We start from the raw sequence: 25,946 nt of genomic DNA on the forward strand, positions 1-25,946 counted from the left end.
ATCTGTCAACGCGCGGTCAAGGGGCTTCCGCGGGTTTATTTTAGCTAGAGATATTGCAAATTGGCGATTACTTCTGTCGGATTATTTTCTGCTTATTTCGCGTTATAATCAAATCGGTGGGATCATCTAGAAAGAACAGGAAGTCAAAAGAACCCGAAATTGACGTCACATGAGGTACTACTTGGGCTTTATATTATTTTTAGGTGCGTACTTTCCTTAAAAAAAAATAAAAAATAGGTATAGGAATTTAGGTTCACGAAACGGTTTCTGTTTAATTGATAATAAAATTTCTGTACGAAGAATTTTTTGGAAAGTTTACGTGTGCCTCCTGTGTATTAGTGAAAACGATGATAAATTATAAATGATAATATATGACTACACATGCGGCAAAGTTTTTTTTTTTCTCGCTTTTGGATTCGTCATCACAATTTTGCGCTCCTACTGACATTTCGTTCGATCGATTTTTACATACCGAGTATACTAATTATTTTAATTATCAAGTGCTGCGTTTATTTTCCGACTTTATAATCTTCAATCCGCGAAAAATCCTTCTCTTTGCCTTCGCGACTTGTAATACATCTTTTCACAAGTGTAATACGTCAAAATTAAACGTTCTACATTCTTGTTAAAATATACAAATAGATTTAGCTTTACAAGGATAATTAATTGAATTATAACACGAACAGTTAAAAATTGAATAAGAACCTTTCGACTTATTATATTATTTTCCACGTAAATAATTTTGCAATTTAATCACCGAAATTTTTATAAAACCGCCTGCAACGTTCGATATACGATATTTCAAAGATAAATGTTTTATATAATTCATCATGTATTGCGCAATTTCGCATTTTAATACCGTAAAAAAATTAGTTGCCATACTCAAATAATTTTTGAATACCTCGCTGCTTAATTCGTTCCGAATTTATTGCGCAGCATTAAACTTGAAAAAGTGATGCAATCGCTAGTTGCGTGGACACGTGAGTGTATTAATCTGCCATGTATATTGTATTTTACATTGATATTTCTGCAATAATAAGCTGCAAGAGTGACTATACATAATTTTGATATGCAAAATTAATACAGGTTATAATTTTGTATCGTGCATGAAAGAAAATAGATTAATTCTAATGACAGCTGCTGTACTTTGCGTAGTTTTCACGTCTGTCTAACAAAAAAAATATCTAACGGAAACTAGAATGTCATTTATGCAATGTAGCTTATTCGACCTTTCTAAACAGTTAATTATTGCTTATTGCTATTCGTTACCAAGCCTTTAAAAAATGCAAATCATGCTAAACATGTCAAATTCTAATAGAATCAGGTTCGAGGGGTGGAAAATTTTGTATTTAATTATTTCTCAATATACTTTATATACGCATATAAATGTCCGCGAATATACATTATACATTTACTATTTTAATCTAATTTATACTTATAGATGATAATATACTCTGACGATATTAACCGTAAAAATATTTTTACAAAACGTCTATAGCAATTAAAAATTGTCCGAACATATTTAATTGGCCGCGAATAAATAATATATTCACTGCGTTTATTTCAAAATTTTCCATGTTGTTTATTCCTTAAAATATTAAACACCGCGACAAATATTAATCTCGAAGTATTTTCCATCTGGAATTAATTAGCCCTAATTTATATATATTTTTCTAAGTTGAAAGACTTTTAATAAAAGTTCGCCGGTAATGCGTATCCACGTTTGTTAATTGTTCCTTTGTTTCGTAATGGTACCGACGGTTTTTGCCCCGGCGCAATTAGCGACGCGGATTTCTTTGCTCCCGCATTTATGCGAGATAACTACAGTGTATAATAAAATCGTGGAACAGAACTTCTCAGATGTCGTACACAGTCGCGATGTAGTAGGCACGCATATTCGTCGTATTGCGTGCGACGCGTGTGATCAATAAATCGGTCTGTGCAGCACGAACACTACGATCGCGTATACGCCGTCCTCGCACGCACACGCATGCGAGCCACGCTCGTGTGGAAACCTAAGCCTGTAGCCCAGCGGAGTCTTATTCGTGCATTATCTCGTGATGCATCGCATACATACGCTTTCCAGTATCTCGACTTTTATTACGTTTATTATTATTTGAGAAGATAAAATCAATTCTTCGAACGGAGGTCTCGATAAAGATAACCATTAACTTTTAATAATTATAATCATCGAATAAAAGTAATGATAAATCGTATAATTAATAAATTTGTCCGCGAATCTCCATCTGATCGATGCAAAGGAACTTACAAAGCGGCAACATGTAAATTTATTTTGCATGAAGCAAGAATGTTGTACTCGAGAGAGATCGGCGTCAGAAGGAAGCATAATAATTTAATATTTTAATACAACTGCACTTTTCCTAGACAATCGCGGAAGAATTAACGAAAAGGGACGCGGGGGGCCGCGCGAAGTTTTATTTAAAATCTTATTCAATCCCCGGTCTCATTCATCTACTGTCATTCCGCGTAATTAATTACTCGCCTTTCTGTGTCGGCGTGTCAGTCAAAATATACTAGAATTCCGCATCAAAATGACAGTTGTTATCAATCACGAATTTATTATAACGGGTACCGATGATCGATTTGGCTTTCGGAAACTTCGAATGTTTATGGATGACTGTTCCGCGCGTAATCCCCGGGCACACGTGGCATTTTAATTGATACGTTAAGCAGCTTTTTACGGCAAGCTCGGCGAATACAATTTCCGCGCCGAAGCGCGTGAGAATTGCATCGCGACATTTACGTATTTCAGAATGCGCGTTTCCGCGCGCCGCCGGCGAACAGCTGCGGTTCAGCTGTATCGCTATTATTACTCACGATAATAATAATAGACCATACGCTGCTCCATACGCAAATTGCGTGCGCAAACAAAACAAGGTTTTCTAGAACCAGGTTATTTTTTCTCGTACAACTTCGCGTTACGGTATTCCGCGCTTATTACGCGCACCTCGTCGAAAGCCGGGCCGTTATTCGATGCTGCGTTACTCCGGTTCGCGCACCGCCCGCGAAATATGATAATCCCTCCCATTATCGTTCGCGCCCGACGACCGCCGAAAAGAATTTTCACGCGCGGTACATTTAATAATTTCCAATTGCGCCTTCCCCCCCCCCTCGATGCGCTATTCAATTCCGATAATTCGATGCGAATTGTAATGACAATGTTGCTATTTTCAACCATTTGCGTAACAGTTACGACACTCTTTACACGTGCTGCTGGGTCAATTGCGAGGGTTAAAGCCTTACATTCTTCTAGGTTACGCCGATGGTAGTCGTTTCACGCGTCGCGCACCGAATTGCTGATCAACAATGCGGGGAAACGATAATGCACGGAAACCGGTCGCGCGAGTTATGCGGATTTATAAATGTGACACCTTTCGGATAAATACTCCTCCCTGCCCTCTTTCGTCCTCCCGTTGCTCTGCCCCTCCTCTCCCCTTCCCCCCCTCTCCTCTCCTCCGTCTCTTTCGCTCTCGAGGCACGGCAATCGCCGTCGATTAATCTGCCCGGAATTAAAATCCGTGGGAGTAGCGTGATTTCTAAACGTAATAACGCAGCATCACTCGACGGACAGCGGCGAGGGCCTCTCGTTGGCCGCGTTCACTTTCTCCTCGCCCTCTATCATCCCACAGGCTTCCCGTCGTGTTTTTGATAAATTCGATACGCGGCTTCCTGGACGCGAGAAAGGAGGAAAGAGGGAGAGAGAGCTCGCGGGCTCCGTCGGACGCGTAATTAATGTACGCACGTGCATTATCCGGTAATGTATGCGCCGGGGGGAAGGGTCAAACGGATCGACCCGGGTTCGCTTCGCGGCGTTTGTAGTCCCCGCGTTCGTGCCCGTTGCTAAAAAAGATAAACACTTTTCCTAACGCGTCTATTATCGCGTCGAGGCCCGCGTTATCCGTCCCGCTGTCCCCGCCCTTGCGAGCGCCTCCGTTATTTTTCTTCTTTATTAATACCACGCGGGTTTGTTGATCACACCAGGTGTGTTTACGTTACACGGTTAAAGAGGATATCCCCATGGCGCGGGCGATTACGGCGTTACAACGCCCGGCGTATTATTTCGGAGAGCACAGGAGCTCTCGCGGCTCTGACAGTCGGCGCGACTTTCTCGCTTCGATTCCGGGCTGTTCAGTTTTGACGGCCCTACCGAGGACACGCTGTTGAATATTAATAAATTCGTGGCTATTGCGCGATACCTCGCGACGTTTATCTCGCGAATCCCGGACGAGTCTTTGTTTAATTAAACAAATTACGGTTTCATTGGCGAGCATTTTATTTCACGTTTTTTTTTCTTTCTTTCTTTTTTTTTTTTTTTTTTTTTCTCGTGGGCTTATTATTACGTACGAGAGAGAATTAGCGAATATCTCCACGGCGATGCTAGTTAAAGAGCGAGACCCCTCCGTTCCGCGTCTTCGCACATGGCGGCCGATGGTTATTTGATCGATACGAACCCTCGGCTCCGAGCTTTTCACGGTGTGCATGGCCACCCTTTTATTAATGACTGACTCACACGCGTCGCGATAAGCTGATAGTCACGACCGAGCGTTCGTTATGGGAGTCGGAATAATCGTTCTTTGAGATTACGCTCGCACGAGCGTGTATTCCGGGTGTATAATGGCGGCGAAATACAGAAGCAATTTTGGAAAGATGGATAAATGCGATAGCACCGTTCGCTCGACAAACAAATGTTTAAAGATTTATCCACGTAAAAGTCGAAGAATATTGACGCAATTAACGACGACGAAATTGGGCCGTTACATTATTAATATAATTTATTGTTAAATCACATTAGCGGTATAGATTAATAATAAATCGCGTTTGCTGAATGATTGAACTGCGCTTTTAAAAATATTAATTACGCGATAATAATTTTAGTTTTATTCGTTAATATTTTATTTTGACTTATGTCGTAAATTGTATTACGTTTAATATGAATCGCGATAAACGCTTGACTAGTGCAACGTTTGCATGCCTCTAGAAAGTTTTTTTTTTTTTTTTTTTTTTTTTTTTAGTTTAGTGTTTCAGCGAAACGTTTATATTTCAAACGAAAAGTGTGATCCGCAAAGTTACCACATTCCAATGACGGCAATAGCTACACGCTTAGCAGAGATAATATTTTCCGCTGCACGTTAATACGTTATCAGGACCGAATTCACGCGCTGCGAACAATACCGCGCGCAATTTCGCGGTTGCGTCGTGGCATTCATGTAAATTTAAAAGTGAGGCTTCAAAGACGCCTACATTGACGAGGGTTAACTCAGCCAATTTGTAATCCAATCGCTACGTTCGCCGGAGTACGTCAATAAGAAACGAGAGCGACGGACGGCGACTTAGAACGCATGTATTCGCCGCGTTATCTCGAGATTATCAACGCACGTACGGAATTTAATCCTATTATTGTCGAGAACGCGGTGAGAAAACGGAGAGCGAAACATTCGTAAACATAAATGACTTTTTTTTTTTTACTTCAGATCTCTGACGCGGCTGCGTTCGAGAATTTTTAAGTCGCAAGTTCGGCGCGCGCAGCCGTTTGAATTTTTGATTAAAAATGCGGTTCGAACTGGGACGAGAGCTCGCTAATAATGTCGAAACGTCGCTTGATATTTCAATAATAAAGTTTTCAATTACTTAAATTAAATTTCCGTTAAGTACAGATAGCATTAGCCGAGTAATTCAATTGTTCAAATGCGATTCTTTTGGACACCACATGACGGAAGCGATGAATTTAGTTACTCCAAACCCTACGGGCTCGTATCGTCCCCGATAAGATATCGATTTTATCATTTGCGCGATTCAATTAAGCCGCAAATGTAATTTAGCAACTTCCTTGTTTGAAATTTATTTAACAACGGCGAAAGATAATCGCAAAATTTATTATATCGCGGTTCGCATATCATCATCGGCACCGGCCGTGTCCGCGATCGCGAAATTTATTTTTTTCTAAAATTAAATATTAAATTAACATAAACGCCGCGCGTCCGCGGCTGATTACTCGTTTTATATAATTATTAATTATCCCCGGTGATAATCTTTCAGCTCGCTAATTAAATATTATTATTTCGCGCGTTGAAACGATAAAAGTGACGAGTCGCAGTATATCAATTTAGATAAGGCGTCCACCGATACATTTCGTAATTCTAATAATAATTCGCCGTTTGAAATCCCGCGAGGCGTTATCGCGGCGGACAAAAGGCATCGATAAAATCGCCGTCGATCCCGCCCAATTTAACGTCGCTCGTGACAATTATTTGTCCCGCGGCAAATTATTTAACCAGCCGATTTAATTCGTCCGGTTAACGCGGCGAGGCTCGTCTCGCCGAAATGGTTGCACGGGCGCCAATCAATCGCGTCGTTGTAACGCAAATTACGGGCCGGTCTAAACAAGATAATTAAGATAAGAGGAGGCGCGCGCGCGCGCGAGCGAGCGAGCGGCGGAACGTCGCGGCGCGTTACATGACACCTAGCGTCGGCAAAAACACTGCAAATTAACCGAATTATGGAAGCGACGCGTTTGCTAATGATTTATGCGCGACAATGCGCCGGTAATTGCCACCGTGCGCGAACACGCGGTCTCTGTGCGCGTATGAGTGTGTGCCCAGCGATTAATTAATGAATCGACGGGCACGAGATTGCGGCCGCGAGATGATGTACATACATTCGTCACGGCCCGATGTCGGGAACCGAGGGGGGCGAGGGAGGGCGAAGGGTGATAAGAGGGGGCGGGGGAGGGAATAGATGGAAGAGGAGGGCAATTGTCGGTGGGCAAACTTTGCCGATGATATATGCCGAGCCGTTGTTGAGGGACTGCCGGATATCGAACTATAATCTGCCGTAAGTGGTGGAAGGGACGGCGATAGCGTTGCGTGATTTGCAACGGCGGGGCATTATTTGAATGATTTAATTTCAATCATTGAATTAGCGAATGCCAATATTGTTTATACTAGTCGCGGGATAAATCGATAGACCCATATTGGGATTGCGACGTCCGAACTATTGCTGGAATTTCATAATTAGAATCGATTTATATTAATTTTCATATTTTCCTAACGCGGCGATTGTTCCGCGAATATTAATATAAAATATAGAGTGTCTAAGTGTACGCTCGATTATTTTTTTTTTCCTGCGTTGTAATGATTATTTACGATCGAGATGCGGATTGAATTATCAAAAATTCGAGTAAACGTTATGTTGCACCTGCCGTTTCTTTTATCAGCTGGATTAATTCCGCCACTATCGCTTTAATGTTTTCGTTAGTACTTATTTCGTGTTTCGTGCGCCTGCAAATCTATGTGGAATGTCTTCCTCTTATTTCTTATTGGATTGTTTTTTCTTGTTGGGCAGGTCCTTTCGAATTTACGTTTTTTTCTCATTGGACATCCGTTTTATAGGATGTACCTTCTCCATACCGACCCACTGTTGTCTAAACTAACTACTCGAAAATGAATTCTTACCTGAGTCTCAGGACTCTCAGGTAAGGGTTCAGATACTTTCGACTTTACCTGCCTAGCGTACTTCGTTACGTCTAAGACGCGAAGTCGAATAATCGTAGCCAGCTATTTTAATCGTCCGTCAAAAACTACTTTTACCTTAATATCAATGTTTTCTTTAAAAATCCGATTACTTCAACCGATATAAATTTTTTAATATAAATTTCAGAATTTATTAAAAATATAATATTCAATAATCAACTTTCCTAAATAACTATCATACAATTAACGTTAAATAACAGACATTTTATGATCTTTTTTCTTTCTTAAGTCGGAAATCAAAAATTTCAAAGCCGAGGGAAAATTACGTTAAAACGCCTACGACGCCGACGTCAGTCGTCGCGTGTAACTTTCCTAAAATAAAAGACATTCGGTCTTTTGTTCTTGTAAATCTCTAGACGGCGTTAGTTTTGCCAGTCCGCCTCCCATCTTCTAACTGGCACGGATTTCTCGAACATTAGGGCGGGCAACCGCAATGAGACAAGAAGATATATATCTTTCAGGCTGCGAGTTCCAGAGGCGTGGAGTACGTAGTGTCTGGTATACATGTAGTACACACATGCACTCGTTGAGCAATAGGTTCTATAACTTGGTACCTGCTTCGGACTAAAAGGAACCCTAAGGAAATGCGGCAGCTGGCTCGATAATTGCGCCGGCAATATTATTAATGGTCCCAAGATTTGCCTCATAGGTCCCAGGTATACGCGAGCATACTTTTATACGCTTTTAAGCCGGGGCAACGTAATGGCGAACACAATGCCGCCATTCTCGGTGCCGGATGCGTTTGCTGACTTAGCATTTATGCCGTAATGCTGTTACGCGATAAAGTTGCACTTCTTTACATTTATGGTTAATAACTTTTAACACGGCACCGTCCCGCGAGCTTTTTATTTTGCGCTTGGTATTACTTATCGAGGGTGCTGCGACATATTCTTTTTGGAATTTTGTTTCAAAATTAAATTAAACAAGCTGCCTGAGCTCGTCGAAGCTTTGTCTACTTTGTGAAGCAAAATTTTAATAAAAGAATAATCTACTGACAAATAATTCTATGGGAAAGGATTGTCGCCTTTTTTTTTTTTTTTTTGCGCGCGCGGCACGGTTAGTGCAAATTCTAACGTTCTGAGAATTTACCCCAAGCAAGATGAATTTCCTTGTCGGAGGGGTCGTGAAAAGAAGTGGCTGCCAGGATGTTTATTTTCGGCATAAACCAAATGCTTACCCTACGGCAATGTATGCCTTCGTTACTGCGCTCCGAAACCATTACAATATATTTCAAAAGTGACCGACGACGGTACGGCGTGCAATTGTATCCGCAGGAATGTATTCGAATTACGTGCAAGGCAAGTTGTTGAAAAACGCGTGCTTGTGCATTTTATATACTGAAATAGATATGTGAAAAAAAAAAAATAATATAAAGCAGCGCTATGTCGTTTACTATGTTTTAGAAAAGAGTTGCAGGACAATTATTAATTTACGGTAACTTCTGACAAATATGTAACCGTTTGCATACATAATTAAATTTAATAATCATTAAAGTAATCAAATGTCAAGAGTCAGTGTTACTTCTTGTGCAATTTCGTAGCGTCTCTAAATTTTTTATTTTTCTTTTTTTTACGAATCCTACAATTTTGGCGTCATGCTAAAATACTTTTATTAATTTTGATTAATATTTTATTATTAATAATATTGTATTCACGTTCGCGTGATAAATTTTTTTTACTTACGTAACGTGCGAGTAAACAACAAAGACATCACGGAACAAATTTAAACGTTTAACGTTTGTTTGAAATAAAATTTGCAGAAGTAACTGGTCGTGTTAGTTAATAAATTAATTTTTCCTACAGTTTTAAAGCCGGTGATTAATCAGCGAAATTTAATCGGATTTTGTAATTGCATCGAGAACAGTTTCCGTTGTCACAAGACGCCGACAATTTTTCGTGAAGAACCCTGTAGGTCTCCCTTGTAACACGAGTACGTCCTGCTTTTCCTCTCTCGACGTTTCACATTTTTCGTTTGTATCTTTCGTATACTAGCTGCTCGCTCGTGTGTGCGCACATGCATACTCATACTTATCGACGAGTGCAGTACATGAAAGGGCGTCCGTAATACGAGCCTTGTTATAGGATTTCCCGGACGTGGACATGTGCGTCTCTGTGCACTCGCTGCGCACCCACTATATGAAAATACGTTTTCACTTTCGATTCACCGCGAAACCGATAAATTCCACATCACCGCGAGGCGCACGAATCTCTTTACTCTATCGCGTAAAATCAACAGATATCATTGAAGTGACGTAATTACTAATAACGACAACGATGCTGTCATTAATAATAAAGAATACGATTTAAGCAACCTTATAAGAAATTCATTTAAACAAAAAAAAAAAAAAGAAAAAGAAAAAAAAAAATTGTAAATTATAAAAACGGCTTAATTTTATTACAATTATTTCTAGAAATTAATTTTATCATTTAATATGCTTGCTAAAAATGCTTAAGTATATATGTTAATCTTTCAGCTGATAATTAATATAAATTTAAGCTGATAACAAAGAAAAACTAAGCGGAATATCAACTGTATAAAGTTGATGATTCATCGCCGTTATGTTATGCGAAGTGCGCATTTGGTTTCATGATCGTGAGAGTTCTACGAGTTCTCCTAGCAGCCCCTCGTGTCTCCCCCCCCTCCCCTCCTCACGTGTCCTCCTCTCTCGCTTGCCATACGCGTTTTTCGGCTATTGTGCCGCGGTTCTTTATTTCGCACCTGCTCCGTCGAGGATCCGTGCAACGGCACCGGCCGGCGCGGTTTATGTAACGCGCGGGAACATTTTAGCACCGCGGAAAAATTGTCGACGCGTCGAATCACGCCAATTAATATCCAGTACTACTCGATGTGCAATAAACGACTTTGTACTCGTCGTTGATAGTGACGCTCAAAGGCCACGCGTAAAAAGCATCGGTGCTTAAGTGAATGCAAATGACGATGTGCATATCGTACACGCGCCGTCCTCGGAATGAGGTAATTCTGATTTCCTTTATTATGCAATTACTACTTCGCATTGGCTTCCGCTCGTTTTCTCATCGTATAGATAACCTGTCACGCGCGGTTTTTTTTTTCAGTTTCTTTTTTCTTAATAAGTTATGTAGTGCAGATCGAATCGCGGAATAATGCACTTAATCGCGCCTCGCACATTTTCCACCGATATCGCGGGGAATAATTATTATTATACGCACGATGATTAATTGTTTACAATTGAAAAATAGAAAAAAACATAATTTGCTCAGCTTGTAACGGTTTAAATCTTAGTTTCTTTTATCTTTAAAATATATCAAATTTAATATTAGATAGATGTTTTTTGGAAGGTGTACCTACGTTTTTAATTCTTTTTCTTCTTTTATTTTTTTTTTTCTCAAACGAGAAGAACCCGTCACGATCAAAAGTCCTGAGTATTGCGTGTAAAAATTCTCATTCGTTAAAAAAACTCGTTCAAAGTAGCTCGATCGGTTAGAGGAGAGAGCGACGAGAATGTTTGGAATGGAGACAGCGGTGTGCGCCATTGATGGATCTACATGCGATTCTAATTACCCCGCGGTACTACTCTCCTCGAGTGGGCAGCCGACGAAAGCTAACGAGGAGGAGTAGATTTCCCTCGTGAGAGACGAGAGAGGACAGGCGACCGGAGCCACACCTCGAATTCGCGGCATACCTGCCGTGATACGTTCCCAATCTCCACTCGTCTGCGATCTATTCCGGGTAGATCAGCAGCCCGGTTACGCTCGCGAATAATGCCGCGCGAATGCATGTGCGTGCATAAATGGACATTCGGCTGGAATTCCAGAAACTGTGCTCCACTTCGCGGCGATCTCGGCGCGAGTAAGGGAAACGCGAGTACCATATTTTCATTTGAACGTTTCTCGAAATCGACATAAAAGCCGCGGTTCTATTTCTTTATTATAAGAGTTTAAATTGCTGGTTAATAAATTTCGACAAGCATTTAAACTTGGAATTAATAGTTATGTTTATAAATAATTAATAATTGTAAATGTATTTCGCGCGGGCCACTTTTTTAATGCATATACGATATATTTAATAAATGTATCTACGTATAATTTAACATCGAGGCGGCGTTTCTTTTCTCGCTTTCGTAAAGTTACTTGATTACTTAACCGCGAAAATTGACCAATCTCCTCATCTCGAGGTCACCAAAGTAAACCTAATAAATCGAACTCGACAACTAAAACAAAAAAAAAAAAAAGAAAAATTATCTCTCTTTGAAACTTTATCCTTCCGTCTATACTTTAATTACCGAGAGTCTTCTCGTATCACATTCCATGCCAGCGTAGAAACGCGAATAGATTAAAATGCAGGCGGTCTGTTTTCACGGCGCGTTATTATTTCGCAAATCACCTGCGGCGCGATTCGGTGCGATCGTAGATCGCGAAAGCGGCCCAAGCGTTTTTTTTTTTTTTTCGCGAGATAAGCGGCGACGATATCCGCCAATGAAGCAGCGAAAATAACGAATATCGAGCGTGGATTACGGCGAGCGGCGGTGAATTAAAGCGCGCAGCTATCCGCCAGACTGCGATGTAAATACGTGGTAAATACGGCGACACGCGTAGTAAATATGAAATGCGCGTGTCGCGCCGGCATCGTGTAAACACGTATCCGCTGATAAATCGCTCGTCCCCGACGCAATTGCAATAACGCCAGCGCGTCGCGTAATCGATCTTAATTCCGATCCGTCACCGTTTCGCGCCTCTCTCCCCCACACCCCTCCTTTCGCCCCCTCCTCACCCTCGTCGGATTTCGCTTTTTCGCAAATCTCTCCGTTTTCAGATAAAAGTGCAGCATTCTGCAGCAGACTGGCTGATAACGCGTCCCACATTGCACAAAACGAGCCGGCGCGATAAGAGCGGTCTCGCGTTATTTACATCCAAGTGCGCTACATCATAACGTTTCTCTGTTACGTTGGCGTCTAAGCCTCCGGTACGCACGGAATACGCAAATCCGAGACGAAAAGCCGAAGTGTAAGGCGATTTCTCAGGCGACTGAGCGATACTTTCTTTCCTTTGTATCTTTATGCTATTTTAAAATTAAACTTTTTCCACAATTTATCATTACTTTTATCTCAATCTGCCTAGTTCTGCACGCAAATCTGTACAGCTATTTCTTCTCACCGAATTATTATTATTATTACTATCATTGCATTATTATTAATTCGCTTTTCTAGTGTACGTGTTCCTACGATTTCACGTGCCTAAGAGCTTAATGTGCAAACAGCGAAACAGATTTTATAAAACTGATTATTAACCGTGCGCCTTTCGACCGGTATATCACCAGCAAACGTGTCGAGTAGCAGCCTAGAGTTAACATTTCAAGTGTGATGCCGTATTTGATAATGTTCGTCACGTCAAGGTCCGTCGTGCACGTGGAATATTTAAGACATCCCTGCATTTACCTTGCCCGCGCTCGAGATGCAGTTTATACGCCGTTGCGCTGCACTTAGCGAATAGCCGAGCGTAAAGAGCCCGTGAAGATAAGTCCGCAAAGTCGCGCGCGACGTAATGGAAAAATTTTTTCTTTTAAATACTTTTTATATAATGAAAATCTTCTCGCTCGCGTTTAAAACACAACGTACGTAATCGCATACCTAAAGACATTTGTTTCATTTGCATAATAAAGACTGCGCGCTGACGAGAGGCACCGACTGTCGTTTAATTAATTCCCATTTGCGTTTCGGGTACCTAACCCCGCGCGAGAATCTCTCGAGCCAATCGTTCATTTTATTTCCCGCCCGGAAGTGATATTAGACGCGTGTATCGCGCAACAAATTTCTTCCGCCGTATCCTGCCGCATGACTCCACGTTATCGGTCGATCTATCGGGATATCATCGGGCATCTTCATTACTAAACGTCTCCTAATTGGCCGATACGAGATCCACGTCCGATTCGTGGAGCGAGAAACGCACCGAGTTATTAAAGGGTCGTCAACCTGGCGTTTACGCCGCGGCGATCAGGAAATGCGCCGCGTGTGCGTGAACCGGTGCACGCGAGCGCGCATAAAATAAATTAATACCGCTCCTATATATGCGCCCTTACGCATACGGGGCGTCTTAACGATCCCGGGCTTATCGTACAGTGTGTGAACTTGGGCTCGCCAACAAAAACTACCGGCGCACGGCCGGCGATAAAATCACCGAACCGGCGGAATCGTTATTTTAATTTGTGTTAATACTCGCACTCTCAATTTTACTCAAGCCCTCGAGTCTCGATCTCGCGAGACGGCGACAATTCAAATTAATTTACTTTTAAATTAACAACTTTAAATATCAAGCTCGTTACGACGTTTTTAGACTTCGCAGTTTTTTCTTTTTTTTTTTTCCTCTTTTTCCTCCAGACGTAAATCCGACGCGAATCCGGAAAAAGTCTAGTCCCGAGAGAAATAAATATCGAATATTAACGTTCGTCGTTGGATAGCGAGCTACGACCGCCGGAATACTTTGTTTTATTGCTACATAAAGAAATGAGACGCGTGAGAAGTCTTCCAGATGACGAAGATCAAACAAATAAGACAAACAGCCGAGAGATTTTATCGAACTTCGTTCGTGACAAGCTGACTGTCGCTCTCTTATTTTTAATTTATTATTCATAAACGTCTTACACAGTTCTAATCACATGTTGCTTAAGATTTAGTATTTCCATCATTGAGCAATCATTTGATATCATACGTGCAGCAATAAAATAATTAGATATCTACCCCGGAAATTAAAAAAGAAAATTAAACCTCGACGCATGACTAAAATAAGACTTTCCTTTTAATATCCAAAAATCGACTAATAATAATTTTCGCATATATGCGAAACAAAAATATATAGAAACAAAAATATATATTCAAGATTAAAACTGTATGATTGAAAGCGATTACTTTATATAACTTGTAACTAAAAAAAAATAGAAAAAAAAACAATTAACGATTACGATTACAAAACAAAGTAATCGCAATGTCGACTACTTCTTTTTCTACAGCTGTTCGAAATTAATATAATCGATACCAATTTATGCAAAGTTCAAAGCTGCTAAATACACGTCTTTTTTTTCGTAACTCACAAAACGCAATATTCGTTACCTATTTTTATTCCTAGATCAAGCAACGTCGCTAACTTTCATCCGATATTTATTATTTAAAAGTTTCCCCAGCCGTTTCCGATATATTTCCCGGAGTCGGTTCCGCGCGGTGAAATTTCTCAGGATAATTATCTCGTCGTCGATATTCAATCAGCGCGCATCCGAAAGACTCCAATTAACCGGGACGCCATTATCTGCCCGAAATTACTGCACACTTATGTGCCTCCGGTCATCACAGACGCGCGGTCACACTCGTTCCGGTGCGCCGATGCGCGCATTCGCCGGGAGGTGAAAGTCATCCGACCGCCAGTATCGCTCCGCGATGGTAATGACGGCGTTGTTATCATTATTAGCGGCGGATGACGCCGGCGCGATGATAGTTGACTTATTATTATGTTATCTGAGCGATCGCCATTCAATTATTAGCTCGGCCGGCGCGCCTCTGACATAATCGCTTCCGATGCGTTAATGAAACGGATAACTATTGCGTCATGTAAAATTCAACATGTAACGCGTTCGTGCGCCAGCTGCCTGCAAGTTACACGGATTTAACCTGGTTTATTTGCGCCGCCGATTTGGCCGTCGCTGACGAGCTCATCCTCACGTTTCGCGATTTCAATCGGAATTGCGAAACAATCGCGCGTTATTGCGCGGGGATTATCTATGCGAAGATAGACTACGATCGCTTCAAAGGCTTTTCCTCAACGCGTACGTGCAAATTAAATCTAAAGAAATCAATGAAATCCGTCTTGCGCGCGATAAAACGAGAAGATCGTGAGATCCGAAGACAAATTAATTCGCCCAATATATTCGTTTATTTGTTTTTTTTTTTTCTGCCGCCGCTATCAGAGTCGAATCGCGAAAACAGATTATATTTGAAAAGCGTATGAGAAACGACGATGATCGTTAAGGGCGATAAATAATGTATGAGGGAATAAATTGCGAGCGACGCTTCCGCGGCTCTTTGTTCGTCGATTTTGTTATTTCTTACGGGATCCTATCGGCCGATTTTGTACGTTCGGGTAAATCGCGCAAAAATTCACGCAAGGAGAATCGCGGCATTGTCATTGCGAGCTTACTCGTACGCGTGAACAAAAAGCGGGCTGCGTTAATGACGGCTAACCCGGGCTTCGTCGGTGGGTTCATCGATCATTCCTAACGACATATGCAGATCGCGCGGCTTTTTTTGCGCTTGTGGAATATTTCTTTGTGTACGCACGTCGTACACAACGATATGCAAAGCGCCGTCGGTCAGATGGAAAAAACGGACGCATTGGGTACTCGAGGTCTCCCGGCTTTCCGGTTAAGGTGATAAATTTCATTGGTTCTATGCTGCATTATTAATTAAGCGGTCGATGTTACGCGTTTATTCCATTTACATTGCCCGATATACGTGATAACATGTACGCGTTACGATACGATCTTATTTTAAAAAGACGTAGAGAATTGTTTGCTAAATTGCCACGACTTCGGTCCCGCGAGAGTAAATATCGGATTAATTTTCTATTATTTTATTATTGGATTAATTTTAATTTCTTTTTTATTTTTTTTAAATTTTGTTAATTTTGTTTACTATTATTTTTTGCACACAATATATTGTTCTCTAAAATGCTAGTATTATGAAAAAAAAAGTATGTGACTCACCGATACGATGCGCAGCAGCGGAGTTGTACGTGCAGCTACGATAATCTGTAACATGCAAAATAAAATTTATATTAGAGACATGTTTGAAATAATATTGACAGTAAAAAAAAAAAGTTATTTTTTGATAAGCAATTAAAAAAAAAAGTTAAATTTATGAAAATAAAATATGATATTTACCCAGTCGTTGCTCCGCTGAAGCAGGATGCCTTTCCGAGGCCTCCTCCTCCTCTCAGATCGTCGGGAACGTTAGGTCGTATCTCCCTCCCGCGCACAGAACACTCGCGTAAGCCGCGACCGTGAATTTAAAGTTACAAAAGCTAATTAACAAAATTTCTCACATAAAATCTTCGCGCGATATGTTACAGCACTACTGTTTCTAAATGTTGTATAGTCAAATACGTTCAATTACAGCTGACAAACCAGTTATAGTGAATTTAAAGTTACAAAGGCTAATTAACAAAATTTCTCACTTAAAATCTTCGCGCGATATGTTACGGCACTACAGTTTTTAAATGTTGCATAGTCAAATACGATCAATTACAGCCGACGAATTGGTTATAGTTCGTATTCACTTCTATGGCGACGAAGGTGCGTTGACTTGTCCGGATTTGTATCTGAAACAGAAAAGAATTTTCCTTATATAGATAAAGTCGTACCCATGGGAAGAGATTTATTTATAATATAAAATCAGATAATAAATATATTTTATCATTGAGTGTACGAGCTACGTTACAGTGACTGAGAGCTGTAACTGTTAAGCCACTTACTTTTTTGACCACGTGCGTACGTAGCTCTGTTGCAAGATGTGTGTTATCTATTCGTCTTCCGGCTGAAGAATGCGGGAACGTTGTAGATAATATCACACGAGCCTACGTGTATTCTCGTCCTCCCTCGCACAAGATTTTCACCTAAACAAAATCAATATTTTACATGAATAAAATATTCAGAATATTCAATCTATCATAATGTTGTACGCGACATATAATAAGATTGTATTAATATATACTGAGAAATAACAAATTAATAAATGCTTACGTAATTATTGTGTCCAGCATTCACTTCTTAGACAATCTGCGCACAGCGTTCGTTGATTGCAAAGAGCAGTGACCGGCGTTTGCGTTCGTCAAACGTAATTATATATTTTTCAATGCTCTGCGTCGATGCTTTTCGATGCTCTGTCTCGATGCTTTTCGATGCTCTACGTCGATGCCTTTACGATGATCTGCGTTGATGCTTTTTGATGCTTTGCGTTAATGCTTTCCGATACTCTGCCTTGAAGCTTTTCGATGCTCTGTCTCGATGCCTTTCGATGTACTTAGCTGCCAACAAGGTGAAGGCCAAAATGATGACGCCGTTCGGTAGCAGGAGTCGCGGTACGCCGCACGCTTGCCGTCGTCTGGGTGCTTTGATCGGGCACATGGATTTTACTGCGACATAAAAGAATACATGTAATTAATTCTGCAAGCTTCGCAACAAGCTCGATTGCCGAGCGAATGAATATTAGAGTAACAACGCAACGATTGCGCGAGCTATCCGTCCCCTGACTTCTACATACGTATCTCTTTCGAGCGCTACGAAATTTGTCAAAATAAACAAGTATGCCCTGTTTCGTTCGATATCACATATATTAATATACTACGGACTTACAACTGGTGGATGCGTTGAAATATTCGTCGATTACGGCTCACCTCTTCCGATTAAGTTCTCGTACGAACAATAGCCATTAACTTTCTACACTACCAACTTGCGTTTTTGGCGGGAGCGCTGCGATGCGTTCAGTAAGAATGCTGTTGGTAGTAGTGAAAGTTAATGGCTGCCTTTTCCTAATTGGTGCATCGAAACGGGCTTAAACCAAATTTCTATCGACGCAGGGTTAGTTCTAATTTCGGCTCAAGTCGCCCTTTATCTCAATTTAATTCTACCTGGAACAATATTCCGAGCAAAAAGAGCAAGCTAAGTAAGTCGAGATCGAAGTTAATTCGCATCGATAATTCGTCGTCCATGCGGAGCAAGCCTAAGGTCAGAAATACGATGTGTGATAAAAATTACCGATAGAGAAGAGGCAAGAAGCACTCTGAGTATTCTCCGCATACTGATGATCGAATCACGGAACTGAGTTCGTCGGCGGCCGATCGTTCCCTTTATCAAATACGACGTGTTCTCCGACCGCGTGCGTACGACGCTCCGCTTCCTACGACTAGCGTGGCTCGAATGACGCGACCTCTGCCTGAGGCTTACGGAACGCACGTACGCAACGCTCGCCCCGCTCGCCCCTCCACCCTCTCGCCCGGCCGCTTTGTTAGTGTACGTACCTCACCCTCACGGTTAACGCGTTCTAAAGGAATTTAGACGTCGAACGTTACGACGAATATTGCGTTGGACATTCACTTCAATGTATCGTAAGTTTTCAACCGCCGGACGCGTTACGGCACTCGTCAATTACTTAATTATTTATGCAACTATTGTCAAAGTAAGTTCTACGACTGAGAGTTATTACGGTAAATTGATTTTTTTTCTTTTGTTCTTTATCTGAAGGTAATGTGTAATTTGTAAACGCGATTCTCATTTTTCAACAGTCGGCAGACTGCTGGGGTTACGTTTGCAATTCGATGCCTGGAAACAGATTGGCCGCCGATCGATCAGCTGCAATGTATTCCCGAACGGTGCGGTTCATTCATATGATACAATGGAATGTCCATAGCACATCGCCGAGCGATGCACGCTCCGTTTTACGTTCTCGCGGCTACGACTCCACACATTCACAAATCAGTAAATGAGTGAAAAATATATGAGGCAAATAACGCGGAAGTGATACTCCAACATTCGGTAAACAAATAAATTCTCGTATCAAGGAAATTACTTTTTTTTTTTTTTCTATAAATAATAAAACAATTTTAATTAAAATATCTTACGTTCACGTACGTTAATTATTTCGAAAGATTAAATCTTAATTTTATAAAACTTTCAATCACGTCAAAGTAAACGTGCGCTTTAAATAAAATTAAGACAACTAATTAGAAAAGAACGAATTGCAATGATTTCGGCAATAAGCGTACAAGAATTACAAGGCGATTCCAATTTATCTTTCGCGTGATAAAATTACAAATGTGCCTTACCGAAATTATATCGCTTTAATTTTGGTATTTTCAGTCGAAATGGTGAGCGCGCTCGAGCTTGGCAGCGATGTCGAGAAATCAAATTCCTGGGTATTTAATTGGCAGCTATTGTTTTCTCCCCGATTCTTACGCATGACTGTGCCGGACCGAACCGCACGGTCAACGATGCGAGGATAAATATTCACGAGATCGGCGACCGTTTGTGATTGGCGTGTCCGTTTTAATTAATCAATCCGTCAAATTTTCCGTCCCGCCGCGGAAAGATGCGAGCACGGCAGGACGAAATACATATTCAATTGTATAATGAGAAGAAAAGATAGGCAAGGTGCGTTTCACGCAGGCTGTAACGCTTTCTAATAATTCTCTTATGAAATCACGTCTATTATATCAGTTTCGTAATACACGAATGCTTACGCATACGCTTTCGGTACGCTCGATATTATATCTCACGCGCTGTAATACTTAAACGACGATTGTAATCTACGGCTAATGTAATCGTGCGAGATTTAAAATTCGTTATTCCTCACGATTTTTGAATCTTTATCGAAAAAATATATATTACAATAGTTTCGCGGCGAGCAAGCGACTTATGCGCGTTTAATTTTCGATACGCACGGTCGTAATCGCATATACGTAATGTGTGCGTATTGCTGGTATTTTTTTTATGACCGCAGTCATACGTTGCTTCGCAATATCTCCGGCCACTTGTTTGCAAAGCATTGCCGTACACGCGGAAATGCGAAACGATGCGGCCGCTATCAGCGGGATCGAGCTATTTTCGTAATTAAAGCGGCGAACGCGAATCGTACATTGTGCGGGCGAGCTTTACGTTTCTCTGATAACCGTGGAGCCGATAAGCGCGACGTCACGGAGTCTGTTTTATGATGAAAATTAAATTGGCGAAGCGGCGAAACGCTTCAGGAAGGAGGATCGAGATCGCGAGAACGACCCACTTACGTATTTTCGGATTGTGAATGAAGCGACGCGTAAAAGTGCGTGGCGGCCGCTGAATTTTATACTATCGCGACAACGTTAGAAGCCTCACGCCGGTTCGCGAGGCACGGCAGACGAGAAACATTTACTGCCGATCATAAAAACCGCATGATTTACAATTAAAGGCGTTGGTAGATGAAAATATAATTTTATACTGACTCTTCCGCGTATGACGCAAGCGGCTAACATCCAAGCCGCACGGATCGTCCGATAAAATTGCCTCGAGAGACGTGATCCGCGCTCAGATTTTCGTACTTTAGAAAATTGTCAGAACTTACGAAAGTTTCGGAAATTTTTCAACTACAACGTACCGATTTAGTAATGAACAAGATAAGCGTTATGGCAACGTTAATATTCCGCGAGTCGCTGAGCGTTTAACGACGTAATTAAACGTGTCCTGCAAAATTTCTGATGGTAATTTTTCGAATCATTTATTTTGTCGATTTTCGGCCTACAGTCGTTTCTACGGTACCGTTACCGGCCATATATCACCGAGAACATATAATGCCTATGCATCCGGCCGTACGTTAAGTGTCGCGGAGGCTTGTAAAAGTACGAAAAATCAAGAGCCTTGGTATTTCGAAAGGCTAAAAACCTCAGATAAATCGGTCGTAAACCGAACGGTGTCGCGACGATTCTGTTGCAAAGTGTTTTTGCAAATAGACCGACGAAATTGGTACACAGCGCACATATTTTCCTTTGATCGTCATTTCGATTATGATTATTATTACAATTAAAATTATATTTAGCAAAACAACAAATAATAATTAAGTAATTAACACGTCAATCAGTCGTCTATCGACAAATAGTAAATCTTCAAATCCGCAGATGCAAAATTCAATATTTATTCGAGAATATTAAGTGCTTCTCGTATCATTTTATCGGATCGAATCGAGTCTTTTACTAATTAGATATATGTGTGTTACAGAAAACAAGAGTGAGTAGCCCAAAACGAAGGGAGTGATAATCGAAAAGGGAAAGAAGGGAAGAGCGAAAAGTGAATAAAAGCCGGAAAGGGGAATGGTAAGTAGACGCATGATAAGATTAAGTGTTTTTTTCTTATTACGGGTAAAAGTGAGAAAAGGAACCTTTGCAGGCTCATTTTCCGGCATTGGATGTCGGACTGACGCGTCGACCGCGACGCAGAAGAGCAGAAGGCGCAAACATTTCGGTATGCGCGAAAAAGTGATATACACTGACATCTCCAAAGAAGAGTTAAACATTAAAAGGAGGCGAGAAAAAAGAAGAAGATTTATTTCTATCATAGGGTAAATACTTAAAAGAATATAAAGTAACGATTATTAATTTTGATAACAAAGAAAGAAAATTAATTTAAATTAAATATACATATGTGACGAGAGAATAATATTTTAAGAGATACGTATGCATCAATTGTGAAAAGAAATGCAGGAATAATTGCTACTTAATTCCAACGTTTAAGACAATTTTCTGCTCCTGTCGTTTCTGTCGGATTAGAAGTCAAATAATTAAATGGACAATAATATAATATATTACGTTTTGTTAACAGCTTATAAATCAGAAACCGGGATGGCATAGTGCAAATAGTTCCTTGAAAAGCACCTGGCCAAAATGGCCGAATAATCAAAATAAAAAGAAAAAAGGTAGCCAAGCACTTCGACTTTGGGGAACTATTTACCAGATACTATAATTTCGTACTATAGTATCTGATATCCTATTTGATACTAAGGGATCTCGATTAAGGAAGCACCTAAAAGTTCAACGCCGGACATCTCTATAAAGGTATTATATTTTACTATTTATCTCGGTTCATATGACGTTAATGCAAAGAAAAAAAAAGATTGTCATTTTTGTGTGTCACCGAAAAGCAAATACGCGTTGTCTTCTTCTATACAATATTTGCACACGATAAGTCAGTTCGACGATGTTTTAAGTATGCATTCGGTAGAAATATCAATTTCGACAAGAAAAGAATTGATCTAATTATTCAACGTCGGGGTAATAAATTTTTTATAAATTTTCTGAAATCAGAACATTATATCGCTGGAAATATCATATCCATATTATATAAAATACGAAATGAAATGGATTAAATATTAAACTAAATTGTTTTATTATTAAAAACGCATTTTTATCTTGCATCGGCTTGCAGCTTTTTACATTCAAGTATTGATTGTAATCTTCAAGCCTTAAATATGGGGTTATTAATTCATTTTTATATAGTATAATTAAACATATTCTCTTTTTATATGAAATTTTAAATTATCTTGTTTATATAATATATATTTGTATAAACATAATTGTAAATTAAATATTTTTATTAATGAAGTTTTGTAACGTAATGGAAAACTAATTTTTAATAATAATTCTATTATGTACCTTTTTATTTAACAAATTGCAAGTTGTGAGAAATGTTTTTATGTATTAAATTAATTTTTCAATTATTTCGAATTATATTGGACAAACGTGATAATACCAAATAAGTAAATTATTATTATTTTTTTTTTTTTTTATTATTTTGTGATTTCGGCATAAACAATGTGTATAGGTTGCTAATGAAAGGTTAACGAAATGAATGTAAAAATATTTTACATCAGACGATTGGGCACGCTAAGGTCGATTGAACAATTCCATTAGCAGTGAGTTTTACATTGGCAAGATAATCCATAATTTGTTCATTACGGACGGCACATTAAAATTAAAATTTTAATCATCTCCAATGAGTTCGATATTAAAAATGTACCGCGTAATGCGTCCGTTACGAATTACACATTAAAATTTTCATGGACAATTGGCCAGTCGGTAACCATTAAAAATGTAATCTTTGATTCCGGGGAACTGCATAAAAGTTTGATCAACCTATATACATGAATTACCGATAGCGTCATATGTTATACGTGACTTACAGTAAACTGGTCTACTTAATCGCTGTCTTGGATATACCTTTCCATACCGACGTGTTTCTAAAAATTTATATCCACGTACATATTTAAGCAGATAAATTTAGTATATGTATAATTTAATTACATATAAATACTCTGCGTTTGTAATTTAAAAATCGATTTAATTATATATGAATATTTCGCGATATGACTTTTCGAATCGATAAAAAAAAAAAAAAAAAAAAAAAAAAATGCGAGACGTTTCAATTTATCAAAATAAATAATATTCCAAGCAAGGAGTCGAGTAACTGTTGACGATGTGGTTTGATACCGTAGACGCGTAGATAAATATTTGTGCGATACTAGACTGGAGAAATATCGGTCGAAATGTATTTACTTGCTCTGTGTTGCACGCATATATAGCCGGTATTTGTTTCCTTGTAGGTGACGAGAGATCGCCTTGCGCTTTGAAAAACAATCGAAGACGCCGATCGTGCGCCGACGAGGTAACAATAGCGTCGCACGCCGATTACGCCCGGCGATATCAGCTTAGCGGCCTCTGTCCGATGTTTCGCCGCGCGCTTCCAGATGCCACATCTATTATGACTCAAGTACTATGAAATTCTTTAACGTGTACCCGAAGTTTCCCCTGTATCTGCTTTTATTTGGGCGCTTAGTTCTCGTTTGCTGGCTCGCGTTTATGACGACGCGTCGCGCGCAGAGGCACCAAGGCGATGCGTGTGGCGATCTGCTCGTGATTCTGAGCCGGTAGGTCGGTCCGCCGCGACTTAATCTCGGCGCGCACTCGGGAGCAATTAAACCGAGGGACCTCCGCGGAAGAGACAGAGAAGCGGAAGCTCGAGTGCGAACTTGTGAGAGGGACTGGTGAACGTGAAGTGGTGCCCAGAGTGACGACGAGCGTGAGCACGATAGCACCGCGGGTCGTGAGCCTCAAGGGGACGGACGCCATGGCGGCTTCTTCGTCCTCATCGACTGGCGGGGAGCAGCAATACTCTCTCAGATGGAACGACTTCCAATCGAGCATCCTCAGCTCCGTACGCCAGCTGAGGGACGTGGAAGACTTCGTCGACGTCACGCTTGCCTGCGACAGCTGCAGCTTCACCGCGCACAAAATCGTTCTTTCGGCATGCAGTCCTTACTTCCGAAACCTGCTCAAGGTCAGTGCTTTTTTTTTTCTTATTCTCTTTCTCGAATTCTCCCGAAAGCTGGCAGTCGATGAAGATTGTTATGTTATTCGTCAAGTCGTGGAACGAGAGGATCAAAGATTATTACTATTCTTTGGCGCGTTAATGACGAGAAGAAATGTATTCTTTTGTCATTTTTGATATTTAGCGTGACTGGCTTTTAAGATTGAGTACGCGAAATAATACGCTGCGAAAAAATTTTGAGTATACGGTTTTACTTTCTATTAAAATTAGAGTTATTGAAATACAAATGAATTATGAGAAACAATATTATTTTGACTTAAAGAAGCATCTCGGTCATAGCAGAAAAATGTTAAATTTATTTAATTTGGTAGCAATACATTATTAAATCGTGAAGTCGAGAAATGTAATTTAGTAGTCACTAGGTGTGCGAACGATGTGTAACTCGATCGTAAAGTAGAAAAGTCGAGTCAGGGTCGCGTATGACACAATGTGTGGAAATGCTAACACTGCGAAGGTACAACGAAATAGCTGATAATCGCAAATTGAGCCTCTTATTTTTTTTCTCTATGTATCAAAATTATTATTTTTAGATTTAATTCTACGAGATCTACAATCTGTATCTACACTTTTAATTTTGGTTATAATTTATATAATTCAAATATATAATCTTTAATAGCTATAATAAGTGAATAATTACCAAATTTACTAATAAATATAGCTTAATCGATATTGGTTTAATTTCTCAGAACTCAATTTTTGTACGCTTTACAGAAATAGTATTTTTATATAAAGTTAAAAATAATAGAAAAAAATATTACATTATTTGAATGTATTTATCAAAATGCAGGCGTCAAACTTAAATGATATTTGATGCGATATTTATTCATGACTATGAATACGTCATACAGAATTTGGAGCTGTATCATTAATTTTAGCCGCTCCAGTAATAATTTCTACCTCCAGATCGGCCGCTAATCTTAGATCGTTAATGGACGTAGTCAGTGTGAGTTTTAATGCTGGTGTGAGTCTTAACTTGGCGGTTTAGCTTTCTATAATAAAGTTTCTCACGAGTAAGACCGAAAATTTATGAGTTATTGCTACTTATAAAAAAAAACGTACCGAAAATAAAAAGCTCGAGTCACTTGAAGTAGCAAAGACAAAAGAATACATTTTTTTAATTTAAATATAGTTTCCTATGTCGTACGTATTAATTAATATTATATTCCTTTGCAAAACATTTTTTTTTAATTATGGCTAACAATATCTAAATGAATGGAAGATACTGTATTTTAAGAAAAATTTGCCAGTCATGGTTTTCTATCTTTATGTCTCGGTAAAAAAAAAAAAGAAAAAGAAAGAAAAAAAAAGATAACATGTAACATAACACTTCTCATCGTAATACTATCGTAATTGCAATACACTGCCGGAAGCCATAAATTCAATAACTGTGTTATTAATGCATTTAGCTGCAATTATAAATAATTTTGTATTTATAATATACCACCGAATATTTGTAAATCTAAATCAGTTCAT

General features: G+C 39.8%; 2 protein-coding genes across 3 annotated transcripts in view; one reads left to right on the top strand and one right to left on the bottom strand.

Annotated features, from left to right (window-relative positions):
• LOC139105066 (uncharacterized) overlaps positions 1 to 21,305 on the bottom strand; it is a 43,221-nt gene extending 21,916 nt beyond the window's left edge. Inside the window, exons 1-4 of the mRNA XM_070660956.1 lie at positions 17,922 to 21,305; positions 17,310 to 17,701; positions 16,452 to 17,182; positions 16,275 to 16,319 (exon numbers count right to left, since the gene is read on the bottom strand). The gene's annotated coding sequence lies outside the window, so the exon portion shown is untranslated. The remainder of the gene's footprint in view (positions 1 to 16,274; positions 16,320 to 16,451; positions 17,183 to 17,309; positions 17,702 to 17,921) is intronic.
• Positions 1 to 25,946, top strand: part of LOC139105053 (protein abrupt) — an 85,826-nt gene that overhangs the window by 1,886 nt on the left and 57,994 nt on the right. For both annotated transcript variants that reach the window (XM_070660933.1, XM_070660934.1), the window contains exons 2-5: positions 21,312 to 21,406; positions 21,480 to 21,651; positions 21,912 to 22,144; positions 23,689 to 24,422. In XM_070660933.1, coding sequence (XP_070517034.1) covers positions 24,213 to 24,422 — 210 coding nt within the window. In that variant the 5' untranslated portion in view covers positions 21,312 to 21,406; positions 21,480 to 21,651; positions 21,912 to 22,144; positions 23,689 to 24,212. The remainder of the gene's footprint in view (positions 1 to 21,311; positions 21,407 to 21,479; positions 21,652 to 21,911; positions 22,145 to 23,688; positions 24,423 to 25,946) is intronic.

The sequence above is a fragment of the Cardiocondyla obscurior genome, linkage group LG08 (assembly GCF_019399895.1).
Source record: "Cardiocondyla obscurior isolate alpha-2009 linkage group LG08, Cobs3.1, whole genome shotgun sequence".
Taxonomy (NCBI): domain Eukaryota; kingdom Metazoa; phylum Arthropoda; class Insecta; order Hymenoptera; family Formicidae; genus Cardiocondyla; species Cardiocondyla obscurior.